At 35.9% G+C, this 18,473-nt stretch overlaps 1 protein-coding gene across 3 annotated transcripts in view; it reads left to right on the forward strand.

Annotated features, from left to right (window-relative positions):
• The window catches only part of LOC106873141 (TOG array regulator of axonemal microtubules protein 1), a 111,036-nt gene that overhangs the window by 13,379 nt on the left and 79,184 nt on the right, over positions 1-18,473 (forward strand). For all 3 annotated transcript variants that reach the window (XM_089364926.1, XM_089364927.1, XM_089364928.1), the window contains 2 exons: positions 13,746-14,165; positions 16,057-16,180. In XM_089364926.1, coding sequence (XP_089221052.1) covers positions 13,746-14,165; positions 16,057-16,180 — 544 coding nt within the window. The remainder of the gene's footprint in view (positions 1-13,745; positions 14,166-16,056; positions 16,181-18,473) is intronic.

Genomic DNA, 18,473 nt, shown 5'->3' on the forward strand with positions numbered 1-18,473 from the left:
TAATCTTATGAAATAAATGAATAACAATTTCAGTTGTGTCTATTCTCAAAACCATTCAACATTTTATAATTATTATGAAGTTTAAGGATATCATTGTTCTTTAATTCCAAGCCATTTTTGGTAGGACAGATCTATGATTAAAGGCTTTCTAGCTTTCTCAGATTGCATTGTCTGATATGTAATTTTTTTTCTTCAAGTAGCAGTAAGGCATGATTTGAGAGTTTTGGCTGTCATTGCTATAAGATTGCATGATCAAATAGAAGATCCTTCTTGACTCAGGTTGAGCCAGCTTTTCTCTGCCTGATTAATAAAGCAAAAAGTTATGTAATTGGCAAGATTAAAATGGCTGAGGTAAGGTCCTTTTTTTTTTTACTTTTTTAAATAAATCTATCATCCACTTCGTCAGTTATCACCTGATGTAAAATGTAAAAGCACCAGGAGACATCCTGACAATGGACAAATTTTATGGGAAAGTGGACAGAAGTGGCAGATACAGTATTAGCCAAAGGTTTGACCTTTCTGTTTTGTTTGCAAGTAGGATTTGGAAGAAGGTATTTACAAAATTGCTTTGCCTTTAAAGGACTTCCAGATCCTAGAATATTTCCATTAGTCTCTCATACTTGGTATTATGATTTTCTGTATGTTTATGATAGTTTTAGATGATTAACCCTTGGTCTACTGGAGTAAATGTATGACACTAATTATCATCTGGGTCCAATGAACCCAATGTATTATTTTTAATTAAATTTTATTCAAACTACCATTATTTCTTAGCTACATTATATATGCTATCAGATGAAAGAAGAATTACTGTTTCACACAAATTTTAATAGTAAAAATACAGCTTACAGAATAACAGCTCTTCATGGCAGTGAATGCAGACAACATTGGAATGTTCTTGGCAATTCTTACATGTAATACAAGTTTTCTTGTCTTTTTGGGGGCCAAAGAACATCTTCCTTTTTTGGCTGAGGAATCGCAAATGAGGTTGAAGATCATCTTCTTTTCTTGTTTGATTGAGAAATGTTAGCAGAACTAGAAGATTGTTTGTCATGTTCTTGTTTAGCATTAACTCCAGTAAGTTCCATTCCTAACTGAATTAAGCACTGTCGTCTTTTATCCTTGAAACTTTGCAAGTAAAGCTGTTTAGCAACAATGAAAGCATTCACTGTGCTTATATCAATCATGTTGTAGAATATAACCATAGGCCATCTTTGAGTCATTCTTTTGTAAGTGTATGTCCTTACCATCTTATCTAGGGTATCTACTCCTTCTTTTGTTTTGTTGTAACATGTAATAACTTCTGGTTTCTTTTCAACACTTTTTGAATCAATTGAAGGCTGAGAGTGCACTGTACTCATAAGTGTGACTACATAACTTTTCTTGGGGCAATAAAACAGGATCATAGAATCCTTTTGAAATTCAAATATTGTGCTGTTGATTTCTCTTTCTTTTCCAACTATGAAAGCACTTAGAAGTTCAACTCTTTTCTTTCTCATTGTTCCAACTAAAGTAGTTTCTTACTTATCAGCTTTCAAGCCAATCCTAGACTTGTAAAAAAATTATCACAAGTTATATTGCAACCAGTATTTACAAGTTCTTTTACTAGGTCTTCAACAATTCTTGAACCTTGATTTGTCTCTCTCCCTTTTACTGGGTCTTTTTCAGTGTAGATTTACATTTTCCAGGCATAAGATGTTTCACTGTTGCATATTGCCCAAATTTTAATTCCATATTTCTCTGGTTTTGAAGGAATATATACCCAGAATGGGCAGCACCCTCTGAATGAAACTAATTGTTCATCAACTACCATGCATGAACTTGGAACATATCCATCTTACAAATTCTGATTCCACATTTCAAATACTTCTCTTATGGGCTCCAATTTATCATCACTTCTCTTTTTTCTTCTTGAACTAGCATCATCAAAGCACAATACTTGTAAAATCTGTTGAAATCTTCCCCAGCTCATAATCTTGTTGGTTAACCCCAGATCCTGCAATACTCATCTATAACTACATTATCCAATGTTTTCAAGTAATTAGGGTATTGCTTTTAGGGAGACTTAGCTGCTAATTCTAGCAGGCCAAGTGGTCATGTAAAGATTCCTTCATTGTCTTCTCTGCCTAGTATCAGGATATTCCGACAGCAGTGCTCCAATGCTTTATATTGCAAATAAGTATAATCTATCATAGTGAGAATCAGGCACCTAATGTAGAAATGTTCTAACAGGTAAAACAGGCAAATTCTAAGGAAAGGAACCTGATATTTTGGTGACTGCCACTTTGTCATGTTTCTCAGATGAAGTGTCAAGAGCTCATCTCCTCCACCCCATACACACACAACATTCAAACATCACCAAAATTCATGAACTTCATTTTGTAGATATTGTAACATTTTGTCATATCCCATGCACTCAGCATGCCAATTTAATGTCTTCATTAAAAGAGAGAAAACAAAAGCAAAAACAAAACAAAACAAAAGAACAAAAAGGATTTTTCTTGTTGTAACATGTGAAAAGACACTGAAGTTTTTGCTGTAAATACAAGTGCTCTCATTTAATTGTCTTTCAAGATGATTATCTATGCAAGCTTTATCAAAGCTAGATTATCTATTATTAAAGGAGTCTTCTCGTTGATGAGCTTATTTTGCCATTCGTTCTTCATTGTTTCTCCATTGTTTTCTTTGTATGTTTCATAGATTTTGACAATGTTGGTATTGTTTAGCTTTTGAGCTTATATATTCTATTGGATGCCAATTTTAGTCTATTTTTTTTTTTGTAATTTTTATTTTATCTTTTACTTGTTTCAGTCTGTGGCAATACCGGGTGGGGGATGAGGGAGACTCCTTGAAGACTTCTGGTTTTTTTTTTTTTTAGCTGAACAAATTAACCCCAGTACTTTTCATTTTAAACCTAGTACTTATTTTATTGGTCACTTTTGTTGAACGACTAAGTTATGGGAGCATAAACAAACCAACATCAGTTGTCAAGTGGTAGTGAGGAGACAAGCATCAAGACACACACACATATGTATACAGTGGGCCTCTTTCAATTTGCATCTACCAAATTCACTCACAAAGCTTTGATTGGTGGCTTTAATAGAAGACATTTAACTAAGATGCCACATAGAGGGACTGAACCTGGAACCATGTGGCTGGGAAGAAAACATCCTACCACACAGCCATCCTGTTGGATAAGTATTTGGATAGTTACTATGTAGTTTTGAGTAATTTGTAAGCCATCATTTTAATTTCACTTGCTTCCTGCATATAAAAATGTGGCTTATATATATGTGTGTGTGTGCATGTGTGTGTGTGTGTGTGTGTGTGTGTGTATATACATATATATATATATATATATACATATATATATATATATATATATATATATATATATATATATATACATACATATATATATATATATATATATATATATATATATATATATATATATATATATATATATATATATGTGTGTGTGTGTGTATATATATATATATATATATATATATATATATATATATATATAATTGAATAAGTTGGAGTCAACAACGTGTGCAGAGGAACATTTATTTGTAATCACTCCACCACCAGGTGAATCTGAATGTGGATGAGCTTTATGCTGTACTCTACTACGTTCTTAGCAGAATATAGCTTAACTATCTGTCTTTCTGTCTGTATGTATGTATGTGTATCTATCTATCTATCTATCTATCTATCTATCTATCTATCTATTTATATATATATATATATATATATATATGATGAACTCTGCCATCAAAGACAGTGTACAAACATTCAACTTTTGCCAAACATCCTGCACAAATTATTTGTTTATAGTGATCAAATATTCGTGCTGTACCTTAGCTCACTCTCTCCATCAAATCGATGTTGTCTGAACAGCTGCACAGTGTACTACGCATCAGGTATCAAAGTGACTGCAGAGTAACATGAGATGCTCAAGAACACAATGCACCACCAAGTCTAGGAATTGAAATCACAATCTAGCAATCATGAGTGCAACATCCTGACCACTAGGCCATATATTTACAGGTGTATTTGTAATGTTAATTGCTTATACCATATTTTTATACTAAGCTTTTTTCATTATCATTAGTTTCACTTAACAGCTTTCTTCATCTTCTATATAATAAATGCGAATGTCAGTGTGTCACATTTTTTCAACTTTACTCTTAGAGGCTGTAGCCCAACATATCATACCATTTTGGAATTAGGCTGACTCCATGAGTAAATTAAAAACATTCTGGGCTGACTCTGGACCCACAATCCTGAAATTTTGGATTCTCAAGTTTTCATTACTACAATTGTTTTTGGCAATTTTTTTACATGATTTTTTGTGACAAATTTTTTTGTATGATAATAATTTTTATAATCTAAAGGCCAACTCCATGAATAAATTAAAAACATTCTGGGCTGAATCTGGACCCACAATCCTGAAATTTTGGATTCCCAAGTTTTCATTACTGCGATTGTTTTTGGCAATATTTTTACGTGATTTTTTACTCCAAATTTTTTTGTATGATAACAATTTTCACAAGTTAGAAATAAATTTTGGGAATAATCGAAATTAATTGTGAAATCCAGCGATTATTTTCAGTGATTTTTTTTATGTGATTTTTTTGTGACAAATATGATCATCATTGAGATAGGACTCTGAAGGAAGTAATTGCAACAAATTCTCCAAAACAAGTCAGAGATCTGTTTGCAGATTTTCCCATTTACAGTCAGTAGCTTAAAAACCATATACTAGCTTAGAACTTACCAATAGGGGGGCTTTTAAGCTAGTCTATTATTTTAGCTGCCTAAAATTATTCACAGGAATAATAAATCAATCACACTACTCAACTGACGATTTATTTTATCAACTTAAAAAGGAGAGATGAAAATCAGATTTGATATCAATGGGATTGATCCGCGGAAAGTAAAGTGCCATATCTAAAAATCACAAGCATTTTGTCTGATGCTCTACCAATTCCATCAGTACACCACTAAATCTGGGGATTTAACCCTTTAGCATTTAAAACCAGCCATATTCAGCCAAAATATATTCTTCCTGTTTTATGTTAAACTGACCAGATTCAGCCTCTCATACCTGCCTTCCAATGTTAGTCTAAAATATATACAGTCACATAATCAAAATCTCAATGCTACAAGATAATGCAGGATAATTTGAAAACAATGAATAAATAAGCATTACATTGGACAGAGTAAGCTGAATGCTAATAGGTTAATGTTGAGTGAGACAAACTCTTACCTTGTTATAAACAATTACTTTTTGCCATTTTTAAAACACATGTAATTATTATGTTATGATACTTACCTACATATTATGTAATGGCACTTACACCATTGTTGATATCAAACTGTACTTACCATCTTCATTGTGTGGTAGTAATTCTATGTAATTTTTTAATGTAGATTATGTTTTCTAATTGAACAACTGGACTTTTTTTCTCAACCTCTTAAAATGTATCTACAATTTTTACTCTTGAGTATTTTAGTCAAAGGTGCAAGAGCAATGCAAAAAAATTAGAGACATAGAATATCCTTGGAAGATAATGTCTTCTAATTGTTATGGTAATACTCTTCTTGTTTGTTCTTCCATGGTACTTGTGTTCTGTAAATATTTTTCTTTTATTTATTTGTTTAGGAAACCTGCATATTTTATATTCAGGTTATGTTCCCTTTGATTGTTACAACCAAGTGTTTACTCAAATTTGTTTATAACTATTATTATTGTTGACATTTTGGTGGATATAAATTGTTCATTTGTTTATACTAAACACTTTTGAGAATCTATACTGAACATCCTTGTTTGGATGTTGTTTGGATTTTCAAGCCATCTTGATAGGGATTCCTTCTCTTAATGTGTATGTTCATTCTTCAGAGTGGTGAGGATCATCTAGTCATCCTTAGGGATGACTGATGGCTAATGACTTGCACAGTGACTTTGTTTAAAATGAAGAAGAGTTGCACAATGTCAGCCTTACTCTCTCATCCATGATCATCTTCAATCCAGTTGCAAGACCAGGTCAAGACAACTAGGGATGGAGATGGATACAGTAGATGACCAAAATGTCTTACTAGCCTCATCTTGTTCTCTTCACTCCACAATGTATTCCTGCAGTCACTTTCCCTTCTGTTGAACCACGAAGGTTTCTTCCACAGAGTCTGCAGGATCCAGTATTTGGCATAGTTTCTATGGCTGGATGCCCTTCCTAATGCCATCGATACATACATATATATAGATACATACATACATACATACATACATACATACATACATACATACATACATACATACATACATATATATATATATATATATATATATATATATATATATATATATACATACATACGAATGTAGATACATACATATATACATACATGTGTGCAGTAACTTTGTTTAAAATGAAGAGTTATGCAATGTCAACCTTACTCTCTCATCCATGACTCATTTCAATGATTCTTTCTAGCAATGGCTTTGTTCTTATACAAGAAAGCAGCTAAGATGTATATATGTATATATGTATGTAGCTATTGTGTGTGTGTGTGTGTGTGTGTGTGCGTGTGCCTGAAAAACTTTTTAGTCAAAGATCAAGGAGACCAGAAATCCAAAACGGATTCAATTCAACAAACTATGAAATGGTCAATCAGGAGACAGACATCACTTTTTTTCCCACATATACTTTTGTATAGTGAGCATGTGCTTATATTCTTATTCCTTCCACAGCTTGGCTTTGTAATATTTAAATTTACTGAAGTTCTTCTGACCCACACTGTGGTGTGCATAAAATGCACATTCTTTAATAAATGACAAGCCTTCACCCTCATTTGGTTTTATGAACAAGGTTAGATCATGTGAGATGGATTAATACAGCTATTCCTAAAACCCTATTCATAATTCAAAGTAAATGGATTGAAAGCTTTGTATTATTATGACAGATTTATTAACAATAAAAAAAAGGAAGGAATATGAAATGTTAGTAAAGTTTGTGTGCAGAGGTGTGTAGAGAAGAAAAAAAAACTCCTTCACATTGTAGGATCCTTAGAAAAAGAGAGTAGATATACGAAGGGGTGCTGAAAATTTTCTGGCTTTAAGGTTACTGTGAAAGACTTGGTTGGAGGCCCACCTTCTGAGTTCTTTTACAGGGCTTAAAAAAACTGAAGGACCACTGCAATAAGTGTGTGAATCTGAGAGAGGAATATGTTAAATAAAATCATAATTGACTGATCCACCTGTATTTTCTTTTACTGGAACTTTTCAGCACACCCTTGTGTGTGTATATATATATATATAATATAAAGAAAATGGAGAGTTTGAACACAGAAAAAAATCAATTCATTTATATAATAGTCAATTTCATATGGCGTACATACATTTCAATTTCTTACTTTCATGAAGGTAAAAATCTCCTCAGGGCAAATATTTGAATGAATATGTGTCAATTTTTGCCCTGAAGGGATTTTTACCTTTTAAATGTATAATGCAGTCTTAATTGCAAAATGCTTGGCTGGGTAGGATCAGTGGTTACCAATGAAAAGAGGGTTCAAACCAAAGGGGCAGCAGAGATAGCTGCTAAAATAGCTTGTTGTATGAGGGATCTGTAATGTGGAGAAATAAAAACTGGTTCATCTATCTCCTCATTGTCTACCACCCAGCTGTACTAAGTCCAAAACTTGTGGCCTGCCCATCACACCTGACAAAAGCAGCTGCTAATGCCATTCCCTCTAGCTTGCTCTCCTCATGTCTGTTCATGGCCCTGGTCTTCCTTCCCTCACTTCCCCTTCTTGTTCCGGTCAGGACCCTTGATCATTGACATCACAACCCTTTCCTTCAGGCTCATCTCATCCCCACAGTTGAATAGTGCAATTACATCTACTCATGAGGCTACTATATTATTCAAAACCCCTGTTACTTGAATTAATTCAGAATTTATTCAAAAGTCATTGTTGTTTGAACCCAAACTTAAGCATCTAACATTTAAAATTTAAATTTATACAATTGTTGTAGACTCCAGACAATACCAAACTAATAATTAACCTTCCTATTTTTTTTTTACATTCTGCCGTTTGTGTATTCTGGTGATAATGGTTCACTTCCTTAACTCCTTCACTGCAAAATTAAATTTCATTGTTATTCCAGCAATGATGTTAAATATCTGCCAAAAATTAGAATTGGTATTTTCTGCAAGTCACGTTGCCTCAATGAACTGACATATCCTGACAAAATGCAGTTTCAAACATGACATTCCTCAACAAAAGATAGATTGGGATATAAAACTGCTTTCTGCAGTTAGAGAGGCTGAAATTTTGAGTGGATATATCTGATTTCTACAGTAAAAAGGATTAATATCTTTTTCAAAGAAATCTCTTATTGCTTCTAAAGAGATGTGTGGATTTTGATCCTCATTTGATTAATTAATGATCTCATCCAGATATCTTTGAAACTATTCTCCATTGTTGATATAAAGACAGTTTGTATGACTTGTAAAAGTTCTGCTTTTAATGGCTGATTTTAATTATTGTAATATGGCTCCTTTAAAGTAAACCGTTTATTTTTAGCTTTGTTTTTTTCCTCCTCCTACATGAAAGAACTATCATTCTTTTTGTGTCTCCTTGTTGTTTAGATCTAACTGAGATGATTAGACTTGATAATTAACACCACCCTATAAATAGTAAAATATTTAACTTGCTCTCATACTTTGTACGTTTTTATATAGCTAACTTTGTGTTACTGTTCTCTCATCAGGGATGATTACAATAACATACGATGGGATGATATGATAACAGCAACAATTAGCAAGAAATTCCAAACCAGTTAATGATTTAGTTATTCCAATAAGTTAGTGATTCTTATTTTATCAATGGCACAGTATATCATGGCAGGGTCTGGCTGAGAAGTGTTATTCAATTACTCAACCTGGTTGAATCCACTTTGATGGAACCACAATTCCCTTTCTCCAAATTTGTTTACAAACTCAACAAATTACTAAAAGTCATTTGGCAGGAGACTCTATGTGGTAATTTGATATGTTAGAAATAACTGCCAAATTCCCTTTCAAATCACTTGATTGCGTTGAAAAAAAAAAAAGGGCTGACTAGATGGCATGTATTAGACACTTCTAAAAAATGATTTGGTCAGACTTATAATCAAAAGCTGAAATACTTTTGATTATCAGTTTGATCAAAGATGTTCTGTCTGTGATCATTCTGTGTTTTTGTATATCAGGGACTACATTTTGTAATGAGTCCTTTTCTAAGACAGTGATTTCAGGGAGACTTGGCTGCTATTTCCAGCAGGTCAAGCATCTTCATAGACTTTCTAGTTGGCTTGTCTTGTGTTACTGTAAGTTCTTGTGATGGCCACATAACAAACTGAATTGACATGTGACAGTTGTTGCTCTTCTACATCCTATTATAATGGTTTCAAATTTTGGCACAAGGCCAGCAAGTTCAGGAGAGGAGAAAAGTTGATTACAGTGACCCCAATTCTCAACTGCTCCTTGTTTTATTGACCCACCACCAAAGGGATGAAAAACAAATTTTGGCACAAGGCCAGCAATTTTGGGGGTGAGGGTGAGGGTAAGTTGATTACATCGACCTCATTGCTCCACTGGTACTTATTTAATTCTTTTCTACTCTAGGCACAAGGCCCGAAATTTTGGGGGAGGGGGCCAGTCAACTAGATCGACCTCAGTACACAACTGGTACTTAATTTATTGACCCCGAAAGGATGAAAGACAAGGTCGACCTCAGCGGAATTTGAATTCAGAACATAAAGACAGACGAAATGCAGCTAAGCATTTCACCCGTTATGCTAACGATTCTGCCAGCTCACCACCTTATTTAATTGACCCCGGAAGGATGAAAGGCAAAGTTGTCATCAGTGGAATTTGAAATCAGAATGTAAAGATGGATGAAATGCCACTAAATATTTTGCCTGGTGTGCTAACAATTCTGCCAGCTTATAATATTGGATTTAATGAGGTATGATGAAGTGAGTGTTCTGGTATGCTTGTGCTTTTTGTGTCAGTATCGTGTTGAAAGGATAATGCTTTTAGGATGGTATCTCAGTAGTCTCCTGGACTATGGAAGATAGATATATTCTTATGTCTGGGCATTTCAGGATGTGTGGATTGGAGCTTGATGTGGTTAAAAACATTGAGTGTCTAATATATTCAGGTGACATTTTAAAATATATTTTAAATAATTTTGTTTCATTAGAAATGTTGCCCATATTATGACTGTGAATAAAACCCCTGTAGGTTACTGAATCAAAATAAACATCTTGTCTTTATACATACATACATACATACATACATACATACGTACGTACGTAGGTACGTATGTATGTATGTACGTACGTACGTAGGTACGTACGTACATACATACATACATAGGTTTTGTTAGTAAATGCTTAAAGGAGAATCTGGATAAACTGGGATTTTCAGAAAGAGAAACTGACCGGCTAATTCATACATTACAAGTGCAATCTGTGAGTGGAACAGTAAAAATATGCAAGACTTTTCTCAAGTTTCAAATGTGAATTTGTCTCTGTTAACTACATCCTAAAGATGGAGCCTTGTATCTTTGTTGGAAACCAGCTCTCTCCTCAGTGGAAGATTTATAAATAATTAAAAAATAGAAGAGACATACATACATACATACATACATACATACATATATATATATATATATATATATATATATTGTGTGTGTGCTTGTGTGCATGCATATATGTGTGTGTATGTATATATGTTTATGTGTATCTGTATATATATCTATATGTATTGAACGGAGACGCATAGATATGTGCTGCATCCAGGAAGTAAGATGGAGAGGAGGTTCTGCGAGGTTCCTCACAGGCAAAGAACACAGGTACAAGATTTTCTGGGCAGGGAACACTGACGGGGTCGGGGGCGTAGGAATACTTCTAGCGGAGAAATGGGTGGATAAGGTAATCGAGGTCGTTAGAGTAAGTGACAGAGTACTTAAGATCAGACTAGTGCTTCATCATAGATTAGCTACTGTCATCTCAGCCTATGCACCTCAACTGGGGCTACCAGATGGTCTGAAAGACCAATTCTATGACACCCTCTTGCAAACTACCTCGTCGACGAGTGACAGGGACCTTCTCTTTGTGGCTGGAGACTTCAACAGTCATGTCGGACGTCGTGCTGGAGGCTTCCATGGCATACATGGAGGCTATGGCCCATCAAGAATCACTGCAGAGATGCTCAAAATATCTGGCAGTGTTGGCTATAGCCTAGTCACCCGTATTACGAACCAGGTGATACACGAAGGAGTCATACCCAATGACTGGTGTAGCAGCATCATAGTCAACTGCTACAAAGGTAAAGGTGATGCTTTAGATACAAATAATTACAGAGGCATCAAGCTGTTAGATCAGGTTATGAAAGTTACAGAGAGGGTCATAGCCCAACTAATTAGGGAGCGAATCAATTTAGATGAGATGCAGTTTGGGTTCGTGCCAGGTAAAAGCACTACTGATGCCTTATTTCTAGTGAGACAGTTGCAGGAGAAATACCTAGCTAAGGATAAACCTCTGGACCTGGCTTTCGTTGACATGGAGAAAGCCTTTGACAGGGTCCCCCGATCCCTTATCTGGTGGTCAATGAGGAAACTTGGGATAGAAGAATGGTTAGTGAGAGCTGTGCGAGCCATGTACAGAGATGCTGCCAGTAAGGTGAGGGTTGGAAATGAGTACAGCAATGAATTCCGGGTAGAGGTGGGGGTCCACCAAGGTTCCGTCCTCAGCCCCCTCTTATTTATCATAGTCCTCCAGGCAATCACAGAGGAGTTCAAGACAGGTTGCCCCTGGGAGCTCCTCTATGCTGATGACCTTGCCCTAATTGCGGAGTCACTATCAGAACTAGAGGAGAAGTTTCAGGTGTGGAAGCAAGGTCTAGAATTGAAGGGCCTTAGAGTCAACCTAGCTAAAACCAAAATCCTAATAAGTAGGAAGGTAGATAAAACACAAACCCCTTCAGGTAGATGGCCCTGCTCAGTATGTAGAAAAGGAGTAGGTAGTAACTCTATAAGATGTACCCAGTGCAAGCTATGGACACATAAGAGGTGCAGCAACATCAAAGGCAGGTTAACTAGCAAGTTAGTTTTTGTTTGTGGCAGATGTTCAGGTGCAATAAAGACTGTAAACAAACAGGAAACAACTTCTATCTCATTCCAGGGTGAAAAACTAGAGGTAGTCGATAGCTTCCGCTATCTGGGCGACCAAGTTAGTAGTGGGGGTGGGTGCGCTGAAAGTGTAGCTGCTAGAATAAGAATAGCCTGGGCAAAGTTTAGAGAGCTCTTACCCCTGCTGGCGACAAAGGGACTCTCACTCAGAGTAAAAGGCAGACTGTATGACGCATGCGTACGAACAGCCATGCTACATGGCAGTGAAACATGGGCTGTAACTGCTGAGGACATACGTAAGCTCGCAAGGAATGAAGCCAGTATGCTCCGTTGGATGTGTAATGTCAATGTGAATACCCGTCAGAGTGTAAATATCTTGAGAGAAAAGCTGAACATTAGAAGCATCAGTTGTGGTGTGCAAGAGAGACGATTGTACTGGTATGGACATGTGGTGAGAATGGATGAGGATAGCTGCGTGAAAAAGTGCCACACCCTAACAGTTGAGGGAACCCGTGGAAGAGGTAGGCCCAGGAAGACCTGGGCTGAGGTGGTGAGGCAAGACCTTCGTACATTGGGCCTCACCGAGGCGATGACTACTGACCGAGACCTTTGGAAATGTGCTGTGCGTGAGAAGACCCGGCAAGCCAAGTAAGATCGTTGCCAGTGCCCCTGGACTGGTTCTTGTGCGGGTGGCACATGAGATGCACCATTTTGAGCGTGGCCGTTGCCAGTACCGCCTGACTGGCTCCCGTAGGATTTTCGAGCGAGATCGTTGCCAGTGCCCCTGGACTGGCTTGTGCGGGTGGCACATAAAAGACACCATTTCGAGCGTGGCCGTTTTCGTGCGGGTGACACGTAAAAGCACTCACTACACTCTCTGAGTGGTTGGCGTTAGGAAGGGCATCCAGCTGTAGAAACTCTGCCAAATTAGACTGGAGCCTGGTGTTGCCATCTGGTTTCACCAGTCCTCAGTCAAATCGTCCAACCCATGCTAGCATGGAAAGCGGACGTTAAACGATGATGATTATGATGATGATGTAGATGTTGTATATGTATGTGTTTGTGAGACAGGTTTCTGCACTTTCAGTCTACCAAATTCTACTCATAAGGAATTGGTAAACCAAAACTACTGAAGAGAATATTTACCCAAGATGTTATGTACTTAAATCAACCGTGGAATCATGTGTAGTTGAAGAGCAAATCTCTTAACCATACTAATATATTTGTAAGTTCTTTCACTTGCTACCCAATCAGATGTGAAACCAGACTAATATATCACCTGCAAAATTAGATATCAATCAGATGTGAAATGAGAATATCAGTCAATCAGCTCTGAAGTGATAACAATATTCTAGTATTACTCTGAGTTCGCCCTGAAGTTAAGGTTCAACCTACTGACTTTGGCTATATTTAAATTCTTGCACTTTTGTCTCCTCAAGTCTGCTTACATAATGTTACTTAATTCTTCACAACAAATTTAGTCTATTTAATAAATTATTATATTTACATAAATGTCCACTGCTGCTACATTGAGTATTTGTTTGCACACTTTTTTTCAGGTAGTTGATTTGGAAGAGTCACGTCACAGTTCATCAAAGGGCCTTATGATTGCTGTTCAAGCCCGCCTGGCTCGTAGACACCTCCCTCGACTTGACGAAGATGGTTTAGTCGACTATGCTATGCCAGCACCCTCTTCAGCTGCACAAAGAAAAATGACAGGGGACACACAGAACGCTGACATAGAATGGGTTCAGGCAGCCGCCAGTGGTGGCAGCAGCTCAGCCCGGTATGAGTCAGTAGAGAATGAAAATGTGTCCATTAATGAAAGCTCATCTGCATCATCCCCAGATGATTATCCTGTAGTTACAAAGCGATTCCTTAGTGCTGGCAAAGGTAAAAACAAACTTCCTTGGGAAGGTGATGAGAAAAACCAGCAAAATAAGCTGTATGATGATTTACCTTCTTCTGCTCCAACACAGGTAAGTGTTTCTTTTTTGTTTTTAACATATGGTCCCACCCTTGCTGGCATGGAAGGCGATGATGATGATGTAAAGATGTTTTGTGACCTCTTCAGCGACTCTCTATCTCACGTTTCTCTGCTAGTTCCGCATGGAGACACGTGGAATAGAGAGTCACTGAAGAGGTCACAGGATGTATGATGAAAGAGCTCTGACAAAGGAAAACGTGTTTTATTTTTAACATTTAAAATAACTTTTAAATGTTCTAGAACAGTACTATTTTTAACTATTCAAATATCCTATAGGTTTTTTTAAAATTAATTTACACCTCCATTGATTCACATTTCTTTCTAGTTTAGTTTCCTATAAAATTCCTTTATTTTATATTTAACAAAGAGTGCGTTTGATAAAGATCTCTTTAACAAAATAATATTACTCCTTTACTTTCATAAATTTAAGATTTGAGTTTTCTATTTAAATCTCAAAATTAAAAATCATTTTGAAACTAATAGTATCGTTATAATTAATTTCAAACTAAGATTGAGATGAAGACCATTTTGATTGTTCTCTACTCTATTATTTTTCATTTGTTTTTAATGATTTTTCCGGGCATGATTATTGCCAGAGCAGCTGTCTGGCTTCCATGCCAGTGGCACATAAATAGCACCATTTGAGCGTGATCGTTACCAGTTGTGCCAGTGGAATGTGAAAACAACATTCGAGCGAGATTGTTGCCAGTACCGCTGGACTGGCTCCTGTGCAGGTGGCACGTAAGATACACCATTTTGAGCGTGGCCATTGCCAGTACCACCTGACTGGCCTTCATGCCGGTGGCACGTAAAATCACCCACTACTCTCTTGGAGTGGTTGGCATTAGGAAGGGCATCTAGCTGTAGAAACTCTGCCAAATCAGATTGGAGTCTGGTGTAGCCATCTGGTTCACCAGTCCTCAGTCAAATCGTCCAACCCATGCAAACATGGAAAGCGGACGTTAAACGATGATGATGATGATGATGATGATGATGATGATGATGATGATGATGATGATGATGATGATATGATAATGCATCTGAAATGATTAGTCAAAATCATGTATTTTTTTTTGTAATGATAATGGGGGATGTTACAATTTGCTTACTGGCCAGGACTCAGGTTTCCATTAATAATTTACTCATCCACTTCTTGATGTTGTCTATGCAAAGTAGGTGCAGGCATGGCTGTGTGGTAAGAAACTTGCTTCACAATCACATGGTTCTGGGTCCAGTCCCACTGCACAGCATCTTGGGCCAGTGTCTTCTACTATAGCCTTGGACTGAACAAAGCCTTGTAAATTGGTAGATGGAAACTGAAAGAATGCTAGATGCCCTTCCTAATGCCAACTGTAGAAACTCTGCCAGATCAGATTGGAGCCTGGTGCAGCCATCTAGTTTACCAGTCCTCAGTCAAATCGTCCAACACATGCTAGCATGGAAAGCGGACGTTAAACGATGATGATGATGCTGATGATGATACGATAGGCTTTTTTGTGGAATTTAAACAATAATGATGATGACAATGATGAAGGAATAGAAACATATATATACATAGTTCCTTTTTAACAACAGCTATTACCATTTTATTCATAGTCCTTAATTTGATATATGATTTTTCCAGCTAGTATGTTAGTGTGACGAAGTTTGCCATATGGTTTTACCCCATGTATCTCACACTACACTGTTCCCTCTTTAAGCCTCAGAGTTCTTGGCTGTGTCTTTTTCTAAACTACTGTAGTCTTGTTAAACAAGATTTAACTTATATTGTATAATTAAAAAAAAATTTTTCATTCTTCCTTAGTGAATAAATATATATTTAATGAATAAAATATACATAATATCGAATGCTCTGTTTTTAAATATAACAAATTTTTTTGTAGCCATCAAAGTTATCTGATGTTGGCAGTCGCAAATCACCAAGTCTGTCTGGAACTGATGCTGAAAGACTAAAACTTAAAAAGGCAGCTTTTGTTGTTGGTTCTAAAGAAAATTCTTCTGATCTGGGTATTTATTTGAAAATATTTTCCTTTATTGCAATCAAATTCACATACAGACACACACTCACCCCCACACAGACATATGTACATAGTAAAAACAGTTGTTAAATGAGTATAGTGCTACTGTACTCCTGGTCTCAGAGTCATGCATAGTATTCATTATGAATGTTATGTTGATTATATTTTTAGACAAGAACCTTAACTCTACTTGATTAATTAATAAATTATTTGTCAAGGCTGCTGAGAGTAAAGAACGAAGGTAAGGCACTATATATATTTTATGATTCAAATCCAACTATATTTTAATTTTTTGTTACCATTCTGCTGGATTTTAAGAAAAAAATTTATCCTGCTCTAGAAAAAATTCCTGTAGGTTTAAGAAACTTTGGTAGTGATGTTTTATCAAATGCTTCATTTCAGATATAACTGAAGTACTATTACATAAGTATTTCACTTAGAGGTGCAGGCACAACTATATGGCTTAGAAATTTACTTCATAAGAATCCACAGCTTGGTATCCTGGCCAAATGTCTTCTACTATAGACTTGTGTATTTATTTTCAAACACTGGCCTGTTCGACTTACTTTGGTCAACAGATTTATATGCAGTAGAAAGAGTGACTTTGTTTGGTTTAAAACAGCAAAAATGTCAGACTTGTTTTTTTCAGTACAATACACTGAAAATGATACTCTGTCAGCATAATAATCTATTCATTATACATTGGTTTAGAGTTGAAATTGGGTGAAGGGCTGAATTAACATTCCATCAATAACTTAGAAATCAATGGAAGTATGTGTGTGCGTATGTGTGTGAAAGAAAGACAGGGAAAGAGAGAGAGAACAAGAGAAAGAGAACTACTTTTTGTTGTAGCTAATTGTTCATTTGACAAACAAACAATGTTGATAATGAAGGCAAATTAACATTGAAGCTGTGTCAATTGGGGAAAAATTATTTCTCTATTTCTATGTTTTTGCGAGAAAAGAAATGATGACAATTTCTTCAGTTCAGTTTGCATTGATTGATATCCATAATAATGTAGAAAGAAATGACTAATTTTGTGGAACATGTCACCTGTGATTTTTTAAAAACAGAGCAGTGTGCCAAGCAAAATTGGTACACTGCTGACATGTCTGCTGATTGCTAGAAAAACGTAATTGGTGCTTCCTGTATACAAAGTAAAAGGGTGTGGATTTTGAGCTGATAAGTATTTTGTTAGATCCATGAAAGTAATGCAAGAATTCTTAAGCAAAATGTTTATAATTTATTAATTTATTTATCTATTTATTTTTGGTATTGCTCATAGCTTTTATATCTCAAGCTTACCAATTCTTTTTAAGGACACCCCTATAGCATATTTCTACATATTGTACTTTTCAAGAAGCATTCTAGGGTTCTCCACAAAAGTAAAAGCAAGACTTTTAGATTGCATTAATTTTAGAAATATTTCTATTCTGTCCATTATTGCTAATGTTTTAATATTTTGGTTCAAATCACCACACACCAAATCAATTCCCATATCATGAATACTGTATCTCAAAACTTCATAGTGGCTTTAGATCTAGGCATAGAATTGTGCATAAGAACCAAAAGAGAATCTGGGAACATAGAATATTTATGCCATGACCATTGAAATAATTAGATTTTTTGATTTCCTAATAACTTCAATTGCTTTCATGAGAATATTTGACATTGCTATCAGATAGATTGAAATCAGCCTCTCAGATTCAAAACCTAAAGCCTGTCTTCTTTCCTACTTATTGAAACTTCAATTATTTGTAAGTTTGCTCTGAGTCCCTTCAGTTCCAGATTTCAAGTCTGTGTTGGAATTCCTTCTCCAGATCTCCTTATTTAACTGTAAGCAAGTTATTATAAAGGAGTTCCTGTATACCTCTGAAAGGTTACAAGCAACTGGAGGGTGATGAAGACAGTCCAGAGGAGGCTCAAAACTCTCTCTCTCTCTCTCTCTCTCTATATATATATATATATATATATATATATATATCTGTAAATAATATGTGACAATTATTCGGTAGCCATGATAAAACTCCAGTTTTGGATGTTGGGGCGGAAACCTACGCCGCCATCTCTTCAGTTATCTGCACAAGAAAAAATAAGGCTAAAGGCAAAATATAGAAAAAAGTGTAAAACAGTGTAAAAAAGCAATAAAATATAAACGTATATAGACGTGTGTATGACCCTTTTTGTGTGCGTGTGTATGTGTGCAAGCCTGTTGCGCATGTGTTGTGTGTGTGTGTGAGCATGTATGCGGGTATGTATATATTTTTTGGCGAATGTGTTGG

Source organism: Octopus bimaculoides, chromosome Z (assembly GCF_046866305.1).
Source record: "Octopus bimaculoides isolate indiv1 chromosome Z, ASM4686630v1, whole genome shotgun sequence".
Classification (NCBI taxonomy): domain Eukaryota; kingdom Metazoa; phylum Mollusca; class Cephalopoda; order Octopoda; family Octopodidae; genus Octopus; species Octopus bimaculoides.